At 39.6% G+C, this 17,664-nt stretch overlaps 1 protein-coding gene across 3 annotated transcripts in view; it reads right to left on the minus strand.

Moving 5' to 3' along the window:
* The window catches only part of GPM6B (glycoprotein M6B), a 103,305-nt gene that overhangs the window by 75,124 nt on the left and 10,517 nt on the right, over nucleotides 1-17,664 (minus strand). Inside the window, exon 1 of one of the 3 annotated variants that reach the window (XM_065741401.1) lies at nucleotides 8,854-9,763. The exons of 1 other annotated variant lie outside the window; for it this stretch is intronic. In XM_065741401.1, the coding sequence (XP_065597473.1) occupies nucleotide 8,854 (1 nt within the window). In that variant the 5' untranslated portion in view covers nucleotides 8,855-9,763. Of the gene's footprint in view, nucleotides 1-8,853; nucleotides 9,764-17,664 lie in introns of those variants that run through there. One more of the 3 variants, XM_065741403.1, reaches the window with a different exon arrangement.

Raw genomic sequence — 17,664 nt, forward strand, 5'->3', positions numbered from 1 at the left:
TTTGTAGAAGTCACTTTTCTTTGTTTAACTAAGAAGTTAAAATAAATGGTCTCGTAATGCTCTGGATAATGCATAACAGCTTTTATCCACAGATTTTTGGCACTCGTGGTCCTTAAAGTTGTCACAAAAAGCAACAGAAAATTTAAACATAATACTGGCAATTTTTGCAAGTCTTTTATAGTTCATTAGTGACCAGACCTTTCCACTATCTCCTCAGGCTTATGCAATTCTTTCCACTGACTGGTATTGGCTGCACTCCAACGCAACTATACATAACGTAACTATTCAGCATATGTATTAGCTCTGTTAGGCCATATGCTTTCTGGAAGAAATTTTTCCATTGAGGAAAAGTCCAGTTATGAAACTACAATTCAATAATTTTAAACACATTAGTGATTACGTTTCGATGACAAATTACCCCAAAAATACCAGATGTACTTTAAGACTCATGTTTACAAGGAGTTAAAACCCAGTACCAAAGGTCCAGAATATTCAATGGCTCTCTTCAGTGTCAGAAAACACTTAAATGAGTGTCTAAGGAAACACTTCAGAAACCTGTACTGCTTTTAATCCAATGATTTAGAATGTTAATTTCAAATATCTTATGTGTGCCTGTAAAAGAATTTATATTGTACACTTACACTCGTTTATGGAAGTAATTGTAAAGTTGGCAAATCCTAGGGTTACACACACTGAGTGCAGAGGACACACATCCACAGCTCTCTGATTTTCCTCCTTCTTAGGAAGGTGATGTGTTTTTAAAGACAGGTAAAGGCAGCACTGAAAAGTAAGGCACTGATAACTGTGATATTAGGGAGTACAGTCCTGAATTACCATAGATCCTTGGTACAACAAGAATATAGAAAAAAATATGCAACTGAGTAGGGGTGACTTCTCAGCTCCCACCCATATTTCTTGACTCTCAAACAGCACCCTATCAGGTACTCTGTCAGAATATTTTTGCTTCTAATGGAATCACAGAATAGTCACTGATTAATCAAAGCAACAAAAACTAAAATTTTCTTAGCTTAAACAGATTGTTTTTTTCAAGCTGGAGAAAGTACATAATTAACTGTCTGCACTATTTATACTGGCTTCATTGCGTGGTGATCTGATCCTTGAAGAAAGATAGTAACAGATGAATCAAGTAATTGATTAACACACAGGGAAATTATTAAAATTCCATCAACTCTTTAAAATAAATGTTTGCTATTTCAAGGTGAAAAGGGAAACCTGTCTTGTGTTGACTGATGCCACTTCTATCTCCTGGGATGAATGAGTCTCTAAAGTTACTCGGACTTCATATTATGCAGAGATAAAGCACAGTCAACCATGAATTCTCATAAAATGACCTGACTCATTAAACAATGCTTAAACACCACACGTACTAAATCTTCCACTGATTAAGTATTCAGAAGATGTTGGGCATCAACAAAAAGTAACAGGCTGTAAGACTACATGATCAGGGTAGGACAGACAAACCAGTATTAAATCAGAGTTGAAACTTGACCTCGTTGCAAAATCTCCAGCTCCAAGGAGGATATTGTGAAAAGTGACACATGACACTTCATGGCCAAAAACAGCTCCTAACAGCTATAGGAATACATTCCCACTGATATTAAATATCTATTTCAAATCTGGCTTGGATCTTTTTGACAAAGAAAATTGTGACACATCACAGATAAGTTTCCCATTAAGCTGGGCAGTAGTTAGAAAGACCAGTTGTCTGACAAGAACTCCTCAAGTAACTCAAATAACAAGCATGTAAAATCTTTGTCATGCTAGATATTTATTTCCCATAGTTATATAACTAAATTTCTCTGGAAAGAAGCAAGGGAGGACCCAAGACCACACACACCCCATAAAGATGTGCTATGAACTGTGTAAATTAAGTCAGTTATAAAATAAACTCATTTGGAAGGAACCTTTGGAGGTGAACTTGTCCCATCTCATGTTCATAAAAAGGCTATTTTCAAAGTTAGACTGGGTTGCTCAGGGCCTTGCCCAGCTGAGTTCTGAAAATCTCCAAGGACAGAGCACTTAAGGAAGAACAACTGAAGTGAGAGTAATTAAGTCCAATTAAGAAAGTGACAATTGTCTCCTGTTCTTTTGGTGTGCACATCTGAGAAGCAATCATCTCCACGTGCTCCACAATGTCTTCATTATCATTTGGCAACTCAGAACTGCCCCATCCTCCCCAGACTTCTTCATTTCCTTATTTCACACCCTCCAGTCCTCAAAATGTTTCACTGAATTTCAGCTGTACTTTCTTTCTCAGACTTCTTAATCCAAGATAAAACAGCTACAAACAAGTTGTAACTCAAGGAGCGGTAAGTCATTATTAATGTGTTTCAAACATTTTAGTGCTTCTTACACCGGGAAGACATGGGGAGAAGTACCAAAACATCTTAACAACAAATATCTGTAATGAAGCACCCAAAAGGCACGCACTCTTTTCCTGCAAGAGTGAGGTTGGTTTCTCAACAAATTCAAACTCACAGACAGCTACAGAATCAAAAAATCACAAAATTGCAGGGATTGAAAAGAACTTCTGAAGATCATGGAGTCCAACTCTCCTCCCTACAGTAGGTTTTACATGTAGGCATCCAGATAGGTCTTGGATATCTCCAAAGAACGAGACTCTACAACCTCTCCAGTAACCTCCAGTGCTCCATCACCCTTACCTTAAATAAGTACTTCTGCATATTTGTGTGGAACTACCTAAGGTTCCACTTTTTGGCCATTGCTCCTTGTCCTATCACTACACACCGCTGAAAAGAGCCTGGCCTCATCTAATTGCCTCCCACACTAGATATTTATAGACATTGATTAGATCCCTCCTCAGCCTTCTCCAGGCTGAAGAGCCCCAAGTCTCTCGACTTTTCCCCATAAGGAGATGCTCCCAAACATCTCTGTGGCCTTCTGCTGGACTCTCTCGAGAAGTTCCCTGTCTTTCTTGAACTGAGGAGCCCATAACTGGACACAGCACTTCAGATGTGGCCTCACCAGGGTAAAGTAGAGAGGGAGGACCACCCTCCCTTTACCTGCTGGCCATGGTCTTTTTAATGCACCCCAGGATACCATTGACCTTCTTGGCCACAAGGACATACTACTAGCTCAATGTCACCCTGTGGTCCACCAAGATACCCAGGTGCCCTCCACAGGGCTTCTTTTCAGCAGGTCAGCCCCTAACATGTACTGATGCCACGGTTATTCCTCCCCAGATGGAGGACTCCATACTTATCCATGCTGAATCTCGTAAGGTTCTTCTCTGCCCAGCTTCCCACGTTGTCCTTCCAGTGTGTCAGCCACTCCTCCCAACTTCATATCATCAACAAACTTCATGAGGGTTATGATCAACCCTATCATCCTGGTTATGATGAGGATGTTGAACAAGACCAGACCTAGCATGAACCCTTTGAGAACACCATTAGCTACAGGCCTCCAACTGATTGCAACCCTCTGAGCTCTGCCCAGTTAGCTAGATCTCAATCCACCTCACCATCCACTCAACTATCTCATATTTTCCAAGCTTCATTTGGGAAGAAACAGCACTCTTGATGAAAGTCTTCTACCACAACAAAACAAACAAAAAACAAACAAGAATTTCTATAAAATATTGCAGCAAAAACCTATGTATTTCATCTGAAGAAAAGAAAGAGGGATTACATACTAGATAAACACTGTGACCATGCAGAAAAAATTCTGTTATTTGTTCCTGGGGCTTTTTTAGTTTGTTTGTTTTTAATTAACATGCCCATGTTTAATTATTTTCACTGTCTTCCAAGAAGGAAAACCAGAAGAAGGAAAACCAGAAGGAGCCTACCAGAGTGGTAGCCTCCTGCAAACAATATAACAGTTACAATTCTGACTCAAGTCCATAAAGTGATCTGAGAAATGGCATTCTGCCTACCTCACAATAAACAAAACATGACTTTCCACATTGGTATAGCACTCTTTCAGCTCAAAACAACAAATAAATTATTTGATAAGCGCTTCTCATCACAAAAGCTACCTCTCCATCAGGAGCTTGCAGGAAGTGAGAGGCTTCAAACTATATCAAATGAAAATCATGCAACAGTCATTTCTGGTGTCTTCGGGTCTTTTTTTGTTTTGTTTTTTAAGAATGTGGATGATTTATTTAGAAAGTGTATTTTAATCACTTCAATTCAGCAGTGAGGGGAGAAAATAAGTAGGCTTTTATAATGCTAAAGACATGATAGTGAATGAGCTGGCGAGGAAAAATGTTTGCACAACAGAAATAACTTACAACTAACAAGAAGTTTGCCAATAGATTACTTTGCAGTGATAAATGACCAATAAGTAAATAAATAAATATCAGATACATAGTTTTTTTCCAGAGCCTGATCAGTTTTGTTCATGGGGCACAAAGCAAGCATGGCAGTGTTTCTACTTCAAATGTCCATCTTCCAAACGGTACTATCAAAAGTGGTTTAGTGGCTTCTGCTGTGCTGGAACTGAAAGAGCCATTTCTCAAAGCCATTTCAGAAAACAAAATGAAATGGGGGTGGTTTTTAGAGGAGACTACAAATTAATGGCAGCGAGATCCTCTTCTGCACCCCAAATGAAGAGTAATAATACTACCATGCAACAATTCAGGTGAGGTGGCAATTAGCAAGTCAACATCATGCACACTTCCTATTGTCTCTTTGTCTAACAGTTTCACATTAAGTTTCAAGTGATCCTGGAAACATTACTTATTTTGTGCATACTGTCCCAAGAACTGCTAAAGCTGCAAACTGATGATTACAAGCAAACAGCTTGCACAAGCTGTTTCTAGCAACAAAGCAGGTAGGAAATAACTGAGGACAGGTGGGAAAAAAAGCATTCTCAACCAGCCAAATGCAAAATGAATTAGGAAAAAAGTCTGACAACACACCCTAAAAAGATATCTTCCACCTCAACAAAAAATACATGTCTGTGTGTACATTTCCATGATATATGTAACTATCAACGGTCAACTTCTTTGCGCAATTTCTGAAAATAAATGTTAATTCCTGTTGAAAAGGTTTAAAAGAAATTAAAATGGGTTCATCATTATTCAAGGAAAATTAAGTTCTCTGATATTCTACACTTAGAAAATTCAAATAGTAAAAGACATCTAGCCCTATGATCTTCATTCATAGGTGATGGAAATTGCAAGGACACTAATGATGACAAGGTCAACAGCTGAGCAGAGTCAAAGAAGATGCAACTGTAGTGAAAAAGCAGCATCCATTTCTCCTCTGCTAGATGCTTAGAAAAAATATACGTATCTGATACTGTAAGGGAAAATGAGTACTGTCAATGTATTATCATGAGTTGTGAAAACTGAGCTTTGCTAAATCTGAGCTTCACCGAGATCCATGCCAGATTAGTTACTGTCTTCACACACATCTCCTCTGGAAGTTGGCCTTATTAATTAAATTACATTCAAGTGCAATTCTGTAGAAAACAATATAATTTTGATTGCCCACAGTCAATTCCTGGGTCTCCCTGCTTGTGAAAGTCCCTCTTCCTAGTTTGAAATAGCTGTAGTTCATAGAGCTCATCACTCAAGTACACGAGACACAAGTTGCTGATACATATCTGCAGAAGTTTGATTTTTGGTTCTTAACTCCTACCACTGCCAAAAGGTTTGCAATTCTGTAGCACACATTTATACTCCAGTTTATTGGTTTAATTATATGGCCTGCATCTTCAGTTTTGGTAATTATACATTTAGCAAGCAGATGCAAAGACTGACATGCAAGTTGCAGTATGTTACTACCGGGGCAAGTGGGTAAAAAGGAGATGAAACATGCCAAGATGCCGAACCTTTCCATAAATCACTTTCACAAAGTAGTCACAAAGAAAGCATTTATCTTAAGCTGAGTAATTTAGTTTAGCTCTGCTCTGCTTTCCAGCTGAAATTTAAACTCTAGCACCGAAAGGAATGTACTAAACCTGTTCCAAAATGACCAGATGTGCAGAATCAGCCACCATTCACACCACTGATGAACAGCTGCAGCTGAGTTTTGACAAAGGCAATGCTGCAGTTTAGCACTGACAGACAACATCATCTGAACTATAACCACAATATGTGCTCTGGTTAAAAAAAAAAAAAAACACAACAAAACCCAACAACAAACAACTGAAAAGTGATAGGGAAATGGCAGGAATACCTTCAATAGCCATGAAACACTAATGCTAAGTTGCACAGGCAAAAAGACTGCCATCTTCTTCCACAAACACACAGGGACCAAACAGCTGGGGCACACCTATTCAACAGAACCCTAAAAATCAGTATTGCAATTCAAATCCCAAGAGCACTTCTGACATACATCTCCCCACAGTTTCCCCTCACCATACCCGGTCCCACATTGCAGCATGTTTAATTCATTCCCACTGCACAGCTACATTCAGCCTTCAAGCTGTGATGGCAGAGAACCTGAAGCAGCCCTCTCTTCCCCAGAAGGATGCTCAGCAAGGATACCAGGACCTTATTAATCACAGTTTCACTCTACAGTATACCTTACCAAGATGCACTACATGCTCATGCAGGACATGTCCACACAAGGATACATCATTTATTTGTGCAGATCACCACTTGGTGCAGGGAATCATCAAAGCTGGGGGTCTACATGGTGATGAGAGGAAGGCAGAATGGCATAAATGTACCACAAATGCAAATGTTAAAATAAATAAATAAATAAATTTAAGACCTCCTTGAGTAGTCTTCAAAAGTAAACCTGCTTCTGAGCTTTGAAAAACTATACTGAGGCTTACACTGATATACCAACTTTGTGATTGACATGCATAGCACATACACAAGTAGTTTATACCTACTGTCAAGCCTTAAAGACAGACAAATGAGATTAGCAGCAGTCACTGGGTAAGCACTCAGAGGCTACTGAAATGGCTTTTTTTGGTCTGAATCACTGTAGGAAAATACAGGTTTCAACATTACATCCATTTTAGTCTATTTACTTGCCCAGTCACTTACAGCTGGAAAAAACACCATCTAGGCCATCTTCTTTACAGCCCAGCCCAACAAGTCCTCTCTAGAGCTGCCCCTGTGCATGACACAGGACTTTTGTGGCATGTCCTACTAAAGGCAGCACATGAAGTGTACAGGAAAACCAGAGTATAAGACATGCCACCCGACCGGCCCCACAGAAGGAGGACTCGAGAAGGTTCTGGAGACTGCATGACATGGCCATAAGAAAACAGAGAGGTAAGGTGGGGCCCTGGTGCCTAGAAGCCCACCTGCAGAAAGGAACATGGCAAGGACCATGCTAAGAGTGGCCGAGCACCAGCTCCTGAGCTCCAAGACCTTCTCATCAAGGCTTCCATCAATCCGAGTGTGGACTGTTGGCAGCATGTGAAGATCATATGCAGGTTTAATATACAATGCATAGTCAAGAGTGATCGGATGCCACTATTTCTACCTACTAGTTACACATATGCTTCAATTTTTATTCATTAAAAGGATGTTCTTTTTGTTTAAAACAACCCTGACTGTGCACTGGTGCATTGTTTTAAAATATTCATCCATTACCTTATAATAAATTAAGAAACTCAAATGATCTATCTTCTTAAAATAGCAATGCAAATCACACGTCTAATACAACCACGTGCAGATTTAGCACGAAGGATATCTATAGCTCAGTCAACATGTTGTAAGTAGTTACTGGAGAGCCAATGCTCCAGAGCACATGCTTCAGACTGCAACTCTTTCAGATGAAACTGAACTATGTGCCACAGGACTACTCTGAGATTTGAACCAAAGCACAGTATGCGAGGATCAAAAATAAAACACAAATGCAGAAACGCGTGCAATCTGCTAAGTCCATTTACTTGACTATGGATTTCCCTTCACGCTTTCAATTTAGTGTTTGGGTTTACCCTCTCCTCTATTTCCACTACAAAATAGTTCTGCCTACAGTTCAGAAGAATTACAGTAATTCCCTCCAGTTTTTTCCCCTCTCATTTTCCAGCTCTGCATAGTGACTCAAGCTGCTACCAGCAGGGCACAGCTGAAGAGAGCACAGAGGCTTCTCTGGATTTGCCTCTCTTATTAAAGCATTAGATTATTTGCATGCTTATTCGCAACACTTCCTCTTAGGAATGCAGTACCGAGTGCAGCCACTGCAAGACAGTTAATTTTAGGAATATACCTCCATCTGTATCAGAGATCTTGCTCTGTAGATAGATAGAAACAATGCCTCGCATGACGTGTAGCAGAGGAGCACTTTTCAGATGAGCTGTTGGACCTTAATGGTGATTCACAATCAATCACAATTCGACCTATCCACAAAGAGGGCGGCCAGGAGATCTCTGTCTGCTGACTCAACGATATGACAGTCTTAACCAACAGTGGGGCAGTGCTTTTCTTCACAGGTTACTGCTATCAGGTCAGAAGACATATTTTCACAGATCTCTATTTAAAGGAAAATAATCCTTTCAGCTTGACACTCCCATTTATCCTCTGACAAATTTTAAAAAGAAAGAAAGAAAGAAGCAGTGCAGTCATTAACATTTAATAAAAACAGCCATAATGTGCACCTTAAAGTATGTCAAAGCTTTACTTAGCTACCAAGCTCAATAATAATCTATCTTCTCTCCCTGCAGTATGTCTCCAATTGAGCTCACGGACAAAAAAAAGAAGGAAGTGTGAGACAGTGACAAATATTCACGCACACATGCAGAGGTTCAAAGTTGTGGTAAATGAGCATTCAAACATTCTGCTGCAAATTGAGCCACATTCCCCTCCAAAATAGCATTTCACCTACATTAGGCATAATTTAAGAAGAAAAACAAAAAGAAAAAGATTTATACATATGTAATTGGATGCTGAGGAGTGTGACTAACTTGAAAATTATGTCCAGATCTTTTGACAAATTTGACAGCTGTTCTGGAATAAATCTTTTCTCCTCTTTTCAACCCTTCTTTCTTCCCCTTTTTTTGCTCTAACAGATGCTTTCATTCTGTTTTGCTTTTTTTTTTGTTTGTTTCTCCTCCTCTCTTCAGTTACAGTCGGGGGGAGGGAGGGAGGAAGCGTAGGGTGCTAATGCACAAAGCGGTACTTGTTAAAAACTGAACACATCCAGGCAATTCGCCAGATTTAATTCCAAAGATCCCGCTTGTGATTCTATGCTAAAATGGAATATAGCATTGTTCTGCTCATAGGACACTGTGTCTTCTATGGAAGAAGGGTTAAAAACAAAAGGACAAAAACCAGCTTGACACTCCCCCCTGCTCCAAATGCATACTTCATTCCAGAAAATGCCATATTCATAGGCCTCCAGCCTTGTTAGAAATAAATCAAGCAGCAAAAAAACAAGATTACCTCTCAAACATCATGAGAAAACATCATTGAAGTTTATTGTAGACACAGTAAGAGCCAAAATGGGGTCACATTCTGCTGCTTCTATCAGATCTGCTGCATTCAATGTTTGGATTTGGACCTTGCTGCAGTGAAAACCGTTCTTTAAGGATATCAGGATCTGGCCTGAAAACATTCTGTCCTTGAAAAACATAAAATATCGACAAATGTTCCCAAGTTCTTTTCATCTGGACTCACCTCTTTACTGTGAGGGTGACAGAACCGGGGAACAGGCTGCCCAGAGGGATGGTGGAAACTCCTCTGGAGATATTCAGGACACCCCAGGATGCTTTCCTGTCTAACACCTACTGTAGGAAACCTGCATTGGCAGATGAGCTCCCCTACAATTCTGTGACTACCTCTTATTTTTTCATTAACAACCATTACTGGGGGCTAGAGAAGAGGCTACTCAGGTGAGAAACTTCTCATATACATAGTTCAGCTGCTCTAAAACTGAGATAATTTCATGAATTGAGAAGGAAGAAAAGGAGAGATTACTTGTTCTTGTACTTATATAAATCTTAAGAAATAACAGTCACACACATTCTCTCCCACAGCTTGCCACATAGCCTGATTCAGGCAAACAGATATTAATTAACCCGTAAGAAAGTAAGCAATAGGAACAAATACTAAGTTGTGAAATGAGCACAACAGAACTCTGAATTCCAGATGATTTATGCTTTGTTTAGCATTAGATACCCAACAGAAAATGCATATACTGATACACAAAGTAAAAATACATTAAGCTGTATGTGCATGTTGCACGCAGTGACCAATACTGCACTGATGTGGTCCGAAACAAAAATCTGATTATGCTTCTCATTTGGACCACTTTTCCTTTTTTGACTCACATGCAAGAAGCGCTTATTTTCCCACAGCTTCCCACTTCTCCCATGCACAGCCTTTCTCATCTCTACTGCTATCCTCCTGCTCATTGTCCGCCCCCTCTCCTCTTCTGCTGAGTTCCTGGGGCCCCCAGTTGCACAGGGATTAGCACCTCATGATGGCTCACAGCAGATGTTCCTCTTCCCCATTCCAGATGTGGGGTCCTTGCTGTCACTTGAATTACCACTAAGAGGGCACAGCTAACTTTGCTTGCAGAGCACAAGGATTCATTTTCAACAATGTGTACACAAAGCAAGAAGGGATTGCACGTCTCAGGGCCAAGCAAGGTTGAAGAACTTCTCCATTTAAGACCCACCAAGCACATATACTCTAGGCAGATCTGTCAGCCAGAGCTTTCTCAGTCACGTAACAGAGGCAGAGGTCCCTCCATCACTTAGATTAAGGTGCAACTCAGCCAACCCACGTAATTACAGAAAGCAATAATGGGCTGGGTTGCAGCCAGGACATATTTCTTCTTCATATGAAGCACCAGATGAATCTGAAACACTAACACGAGGTTGGGTTTTTTAGCTTCCCCTGCCCCCCCAACCCCATGGTTGTTTTTTTGTGGTGTGTTTTTGGGTTTGGGTTTTTAGGTTTTTGTTTGTTTGTTTTTGCTTTTTTAAATGATGAGAAAACTATGAACTTTAATATTTGAACAAACTTACATGGAAACACAGACAGAAAAGATAATGTGCCAGGCTCTTTCCTCAGCCGCAGCCTGCTTCCTCTTCCAACTTTCTGCTTTATGGTTGCAAGAGAAGCTAAAGGGATAGGATTTATGAGCCTTTTCAGACACTACATTTTGTGAGGTTTTGGATACACACTGTGACTGAAAACACTAAGAACAAACACGAATTAAGCCTGCAATACTATGTCATATTTTTTCCACATAGAAACCTCTTCAGCATCACCTTCCATTCAGACACCACAGCTTCCTAAGATAATAATGACCCTTGAAGCATTCCAAATACACGAGCAAATGAAACAGAAGCAAACCAGAAGAATTCAACCCATTTGCTCAAAGCCACAAAATAAAAAAGCAGGTACAGATATGACTAAAACATTATGTAAATCACAGGACATTTGCCACTACAACATATTGCCTTAATGAATTGCTTTGGATTCTGCCAACTCAATATGCTCATTCCTGTAAAAATGCACTTGGGAAATTCTCAAGAACGTTTTCATTAGACTGCACTTTCTGCAGTTGAAAGCACAATTTTACCTCTGGCTAAAATACACAATTTGTATTAAAAAGCAAGACTAACTTGAAGGGTTTTACAGTAATCCTTCAAACTCTTCATCTGCTAATACACGATCTCTGTTCTTCAACAACCAATACATGCAAAATCCACTTACCTCTTCCATTATGTTTTAGGACACCATGCTCTTGACAATTTTAACTGCTAGGAAATCTTACATGTTGTCTTCTGACTCAAATAAATTACACCGTCTCTGTCTTATATACATATTGAAGTTTAAACATTTTAACAAATGATCTTATGTTCCAAATTCCCATATTGCTGGTCGTCAAGGTAATTTTTTGTCAGTTGAAGATTTAAGAGAGTGGCTGTGCATAGTTTGTTGGTTTTGGTGGTTTGGTTTTTTTTCCATTTCTTCAGGAGAGGACATTAAGTTCAACTTTCTCAAGCACTTTTTAAAACACTCTGCTTTGTAACAAAGCATTTATTTCCCAGCCTATCACACAAAAATACCCCTGCTCCTTCTTCAGTAACCCTACTGCACTCTTCTTAAAACAAATTAACTTTTGTAACTTTGATAAGATGGTGTATTCAGAAATACTTTTATGCTGCTGACACAGCACAAGTTGCATGCAGACTGCTCACTCAGACTAAAGAATCTGCTGCGATGATGGGAGGCTGAGCAGAGTCAGCCCTTTCATGAGCTTCTAAGCCAATGTGTTACGCAGAAGAAACACTCAGCAGGAGTGGGCCACCATTTCTCATAAGCTGTTTTCTAACACTTCCTTTAATAAAAGCATGGGAATTTCTTTGCATCACCATTATGGCATTGATTGAAGAATACACTACGAGCCTCTTACTTCCCCAGGAAAGCAAGGGTTTCATCCTGACCGCCTTAAAGTGCAGTCCAGTAGTTGCCAGCTCTAGTGACGGATCTTGTCTCGAAGCATAGTGACGTGTATGGAGTGGAGCTTAATCCTTATCTGCTTTCCTATCCAAACTGCAGCAGATATCAGCAAATACCAGAAAAAAAGGGCTGCATGGTCTGAGAATTTTAAGCAGAATACCACAACAACATATGACCTCTGCAAGAGAGCGGTGGCCAGCAAAGGACTCAACCAGCTGCATGGAATTGCAGTCATCAACCCAGGTTAGAGAATTTCCTAGTCACCCACAGCATTTGTTACTGACTGCATTTCCATTTTAGGTTGACCTCCATTTAAAAGCTAAGCATGCTTTTTGAAACAGTAGCAAACCTTAACATGACCCTTTTTCCCATATGGTTTCCTACAGTGTCTACTTTCCAAGAAGACTGGACCATAAGATCAGAGTGAGCCTCAGCTCTGATGAGTGAGATGCGAACCCATGAAGCAGTCCCTGCTCCCAGCTTCTCACACCCTAAGCATAAAGTGACATCTGCCAGACATAACATTTATATTGTAAGAAAACATATATATATGTATACTTATATATTTTAGAGGATAGACATGCAGCGGAAGAGTATTTCTGACTGTTTATGTACACAGCAAGAAGGTGTCTCTGAGAAAACAGAAAGAAGTTCCTTACTTTTCCCTTCTCACTGGAGACGTTTCATATAAAGAAAAATCCTTCTATTAAAGAAATTCTGCAGTCACTGTAGAGCAACACTGCTGAGTTTGTAGCATCACTTTGTTTTAAAAAGGCACAGTTTCTGCCACCTAGCTGTTAGATGTAGGCTTCTGTTCACCTACACCTACAGGAGGCTCAGCATTTTAGAGATGAAACTTTATTCACAATATAACGCAGTTTTGAAAGTATGTATGAAAGCACGACTTCGTACTGCTAAGTGCAAGTGTAAGGGGAGCTCTCTACTATGACAAATCACCTAGGAAGGCTGCAGTTAAAGTACTTGTTAGCACTTCATTACTGAGAAATTAACAGGCATTTGGGGTTTTCTTTGGATTTTCATGGAAGACTGAAAAATGCAACTCTGACAAGCACTGCCCCCATATTCCCCTGCAGTCTCAGCGATCAATTTATCACCTCAGAACAAGTTGTCATCTGGGAGAAGCACTGTTTTCAATTAAGTATAAGCACGTTCAATGTATTTTGCAACCGTGAAACCGTATATACCTGCAATTATACTTGCAACTACGGAAGAATGTAATTTATATTACAGACCTCACCACAGAGCAAATCTTTACTTATTAGAGTGAGATTTGATAGCTAAATGGAAAACAGTGGTAATGAGAATTGCAAATAGAAAATTTAATGACGCTGTAGAAAAAAAAGTTTCAACTTAAAGCTACTATGTGTGTTAGCCTCTTCCTAGCTGAAATTATGTGTTACAAATCACTAACCATGCTTTCACGTGTCATTTCTATCCATAACCTTAAATATTTGAACCTAAGTTGCCGTGTTACATCATTTCCATGAGAGTCATCTCCTGCCATGGGAGTGATCTTCAATCACAATTTCCAAGATAGTGCTTGTAAGTATGAAATATAATTTGTTGATCTTCCTATTTGATAATGAACAGAAGCTTTTGATTATAGTAGTACATATTTCTGTAGTTGCTTACCTGAAAGATAAATCCAAGGAAATACTTCACTTGGTCTTTAATGGACTGTGACAGTCAAACTGAAAATAGTGCTAGCCATACTTTATTGAACCATTCCAAACCATTTGGCAATAGTGTTGGTGGTAAGCCTGTGCCACCAACAAACTGTATACCGTGACACACTATAAGAATTATTTATTGCAATAAAAAAGCATTTGGTTTCACATTTTAGCCTATTTTTTCATACAGGCACTTCACACTTCCAATTGGACTCACTGCCTCTCTCTGCAACCTGCCATACGATTGGAGAAGGAGGAGGGCGGCACGGAACATGACAGGAAGACAAGCAGTTTGAGATCTTCAGGTATCTACTCCAGAGCTATCCCTGTTATTTTTAAAAGTACTTGTGTGAGTGTTACCTGCTGAAAGAACATTTTGTAGAAGTTGACCTCTAAAAAAAAAAAATTAACGCTTTCATTTTTTAAGCTCTTTACCTAAAACAAAGCAAAATCAAGTTTACTATGCAACATTTAGACAACATCACCTAGCTCTGGGTCCTCCTATTTCTAACCAAAGGTAGCACCTGCACAGAACTACTTCAGATCTTAAAAAAAGAAAATTGCTAATTTTTGCTCTTAGGTTCCTTTAGGGCAGCAATCAATAAGTATCTAGTAAATGGTTACTTTCTAGCTTTAAATACACCACTGACTCAGCCTGCTTTAGATAAAGAGTAGAATAAACTACTTGTGTTAATTGAAAGAAATTCAGGTGAATGACCTTCAAATTAAAGATGCCTGCACCTGATGTCCACTGAGGCACTTTTTACTGAAATTGACTTTTTTTCTTAAATGAAACTTGCCTGCGTGGGGCTTACTGTCAAAAAGAAAGTAAAAAGAAAAGAAAAAGAACAAGAAGGAAGAAGAAAGACCTATATCAAGGCAAATTGAAACTTATCAAAATAGCCCAATTAACGCACTGCCTATGGTAGGCAGTATGTAAGCCATTTAGCATTGAAAATCCACAGCCTCCAGCATTTCTGCCATCATGTTAATTACATTTACTAGGGGCTGAGCAGGTGGCAGCAGTAAGATTTGAAAAGACAATTACTTAATGCGAAGGAGTGTAACACCTACAGAAGCTGTACGGAGAAAAAAAGATATCTATGCAATTATTTCCCAGCACTGTAAATTAATTGCATGTCTAATTTTAGGCACGGGGCTTTCCTGGAGCCTTACACCTTGTCATAAAAAGGCTGCAGGAGACAAGAAAGGAAACTCTCTCGTCCTTTCCAAAGAGGGTGGGTAGGCCTGCAGTGGGAGCCGGCCTCGGTGGTGAGGGTAGAGATCCCCAGGTGGTTCCAGTATTGGGCAGATGCCATGCATGGCCCAGTCAAACACATTTTTTATTTCACAGAATCATGGGATCATTAAGGTAGGAAAGACCACTAAGATCATCTAGCCCAACCATCAATCCTTCACCACCATACCACTAAATCATGTCACTATGTCAAGCCATGATGTTATAGCTTTGAGGAAGTAAAACAGTGCTTGTATGCAGAGCGCAGCGTTGATTAACAAGCACTAACTTTTGGCTCAACAGAACCCAGTTGAGCCCCTTGGGCCTATCTGACCCACTAACCACTGCTTCCTAACTACTCTGCTATGGCAAAGTCTGACTGAAAAATGCAGAGCTTGCAAAGCAGAAATATATGACGCTTACGTCAGTTCTGCAAGGATTTCCTTAACAACGTTACTGTGAAACGCCCTGTTCCCCCACCCTGAGATTTACTGGTTTTAGATTAAACATTTGTAACAAGGACGTAGCAACTAATGGAGCCTCTTTTAGTGACCTACCAGGGAATGCATGGAAGTTTCAGATAAGCTTATTGCGTTGCTCAAATGCCAGCAATTATTTTATAGCAATTTCTCATTTCTCTAAGGGGAAAAGGCAGGGAGGAAGCACAGAGTATTTGGAAAGCTGCAAAAAAAAAAAAATTAAAAAAAAATGCTGAATCTCTGTGACGTTAGGAGAAAACACTTTTCTTCCAGATACTCTGTATGTTCAAATAAGCATCTCCTACCAAAAAGATGACCCCATTTATTTCCCAGAGTACACAAGTATTTCACATGCACTTGAGGTTTGTACAGGTTTTGTGCTTTCCTATGGAACTGTAACCCTATACCAAAGATAACAGCACAAAAAAGCAGAGGCAGATGATGTGGAATAGACTTAGTATTCTTTACTAAGCAAAAGCAAAGATGCTAATATCATCTAGGAAAAGAGGCATGCCTTGCCACTTACAGTGCTGTCACTGAGGCCTGACGCTGGCCTGAAGATCTAAAGCAAGCAGAAAAAGTTGAACTTTTCAAGATCAAAACAACAGCAACAAAACCATAGAAGAGGGAAAACTTAAAATAAGTACCAGCCACTAAGCGGTCAGAAATCAAACAGTAAACAAAAGTCTCCAAAATAGTAGCAGGTCTTGTGACATTTTGAGCATTCAAGGACTACAACAGACAATGGTTGTATAGGAGCTAGAACAGACACTGAAGATTTTGTGGTGCCCAAGAACAATACTCCCACAGCCCTCCAGAAGGATGCTAATCAGCCTCCTGCATAGAAAGCAAGGAGAGAAGAGGGGAGACCCTCTCTAAAGAGTGTGAAACATCTCCTGGGTAGTAGAGGTTAATGGTACCTTCCAAAAAACCTATTCTTAGAAAGGGAAAAAGTACAGACATGCTCAGAGATTATCAATGCTCCATCATTTCACAGGAATGAAGAAAATTATGCTTAGTGAACTCTTAATTTCTTTTGCTTTCCAAAATAAGTTAGAAACAGAAATAATAAAAAAAAGCCACAAAACAAAACAACCAAACCAAACAACAAATACAAAATAACAACAACAAAAACAGCTTGGTCTAAACCACAGCATCTCTGTACAACTCACACATTTGCTTTCATTTCCAATAGCTTCCAAAATGAGGAACTATCCAGTACAAGTCTTGAAACCAAGGACTGATTTCACTTCACTGCAGAGACAATTCCCTCAGAGGGGAAAAAAAAAAAAAAAAAGTCATGTCACAATGCATGTTTCAAAATTTTTTTTCAATGAAAGATAGTTCTAATTTCTTAGCAGAGAAATATTTTTCTAATATAAGTATCCTGCTTGTCTGGATTAATGAAAACAACAAAAAAGGTTCCTACTGTTTTTTGTTCTTCTGACAACAACTTCTTAACCACTCTGAAAACAAACAATGGTGGAAAAAGAAGACTGATCCAACACCAGATGGCACACCTGCAGTGGGCCTTACCACATCCCTCTATCACGTAGCACAAGGCAGGGCCATTGGGGCAGCTGGGTCATCTCCAGAGATGAATCTGGAAAACCATTTCCACAGCTTTCAGTGGGACCTGACAGAAAAATGCTTTGGAAAACATAGTACAGCTTCAGCATGGTGGACGCTGACACGTCTTGCTAATTGAGGCCTAATAACAAGACAACTTTCTCTAAGACACTTCTTTTAAAGAAGTTTTACTGCAGTTTTCTGATGAGGACTCGTGCTTGAACTTCCATGGTTTGAGATTAAAACTGTCTCATTCTCTTGATTTTTCCTGAGGTTCCTACATATGTATACAGAAAACAATTTCCTCCAAGCCCAAAGAACTTG

This window comes from Cyrtonyx montezumae, unplaced genomic scaffold, assembly GCF_038088225.1.
Source record: "Cyrtonyx montezumae isolate F1298 unplaced genomic scaffold, pur_monq_1.0 scaffold_3, whole genome shotgun sequence".
NCBI classification, from domain to species: Eukaryota; Metazoa; Chordata; class Aves; order Galliformes; family Odontophoridae; genus Cyrtonyx; species Cyrtonyx montezumae.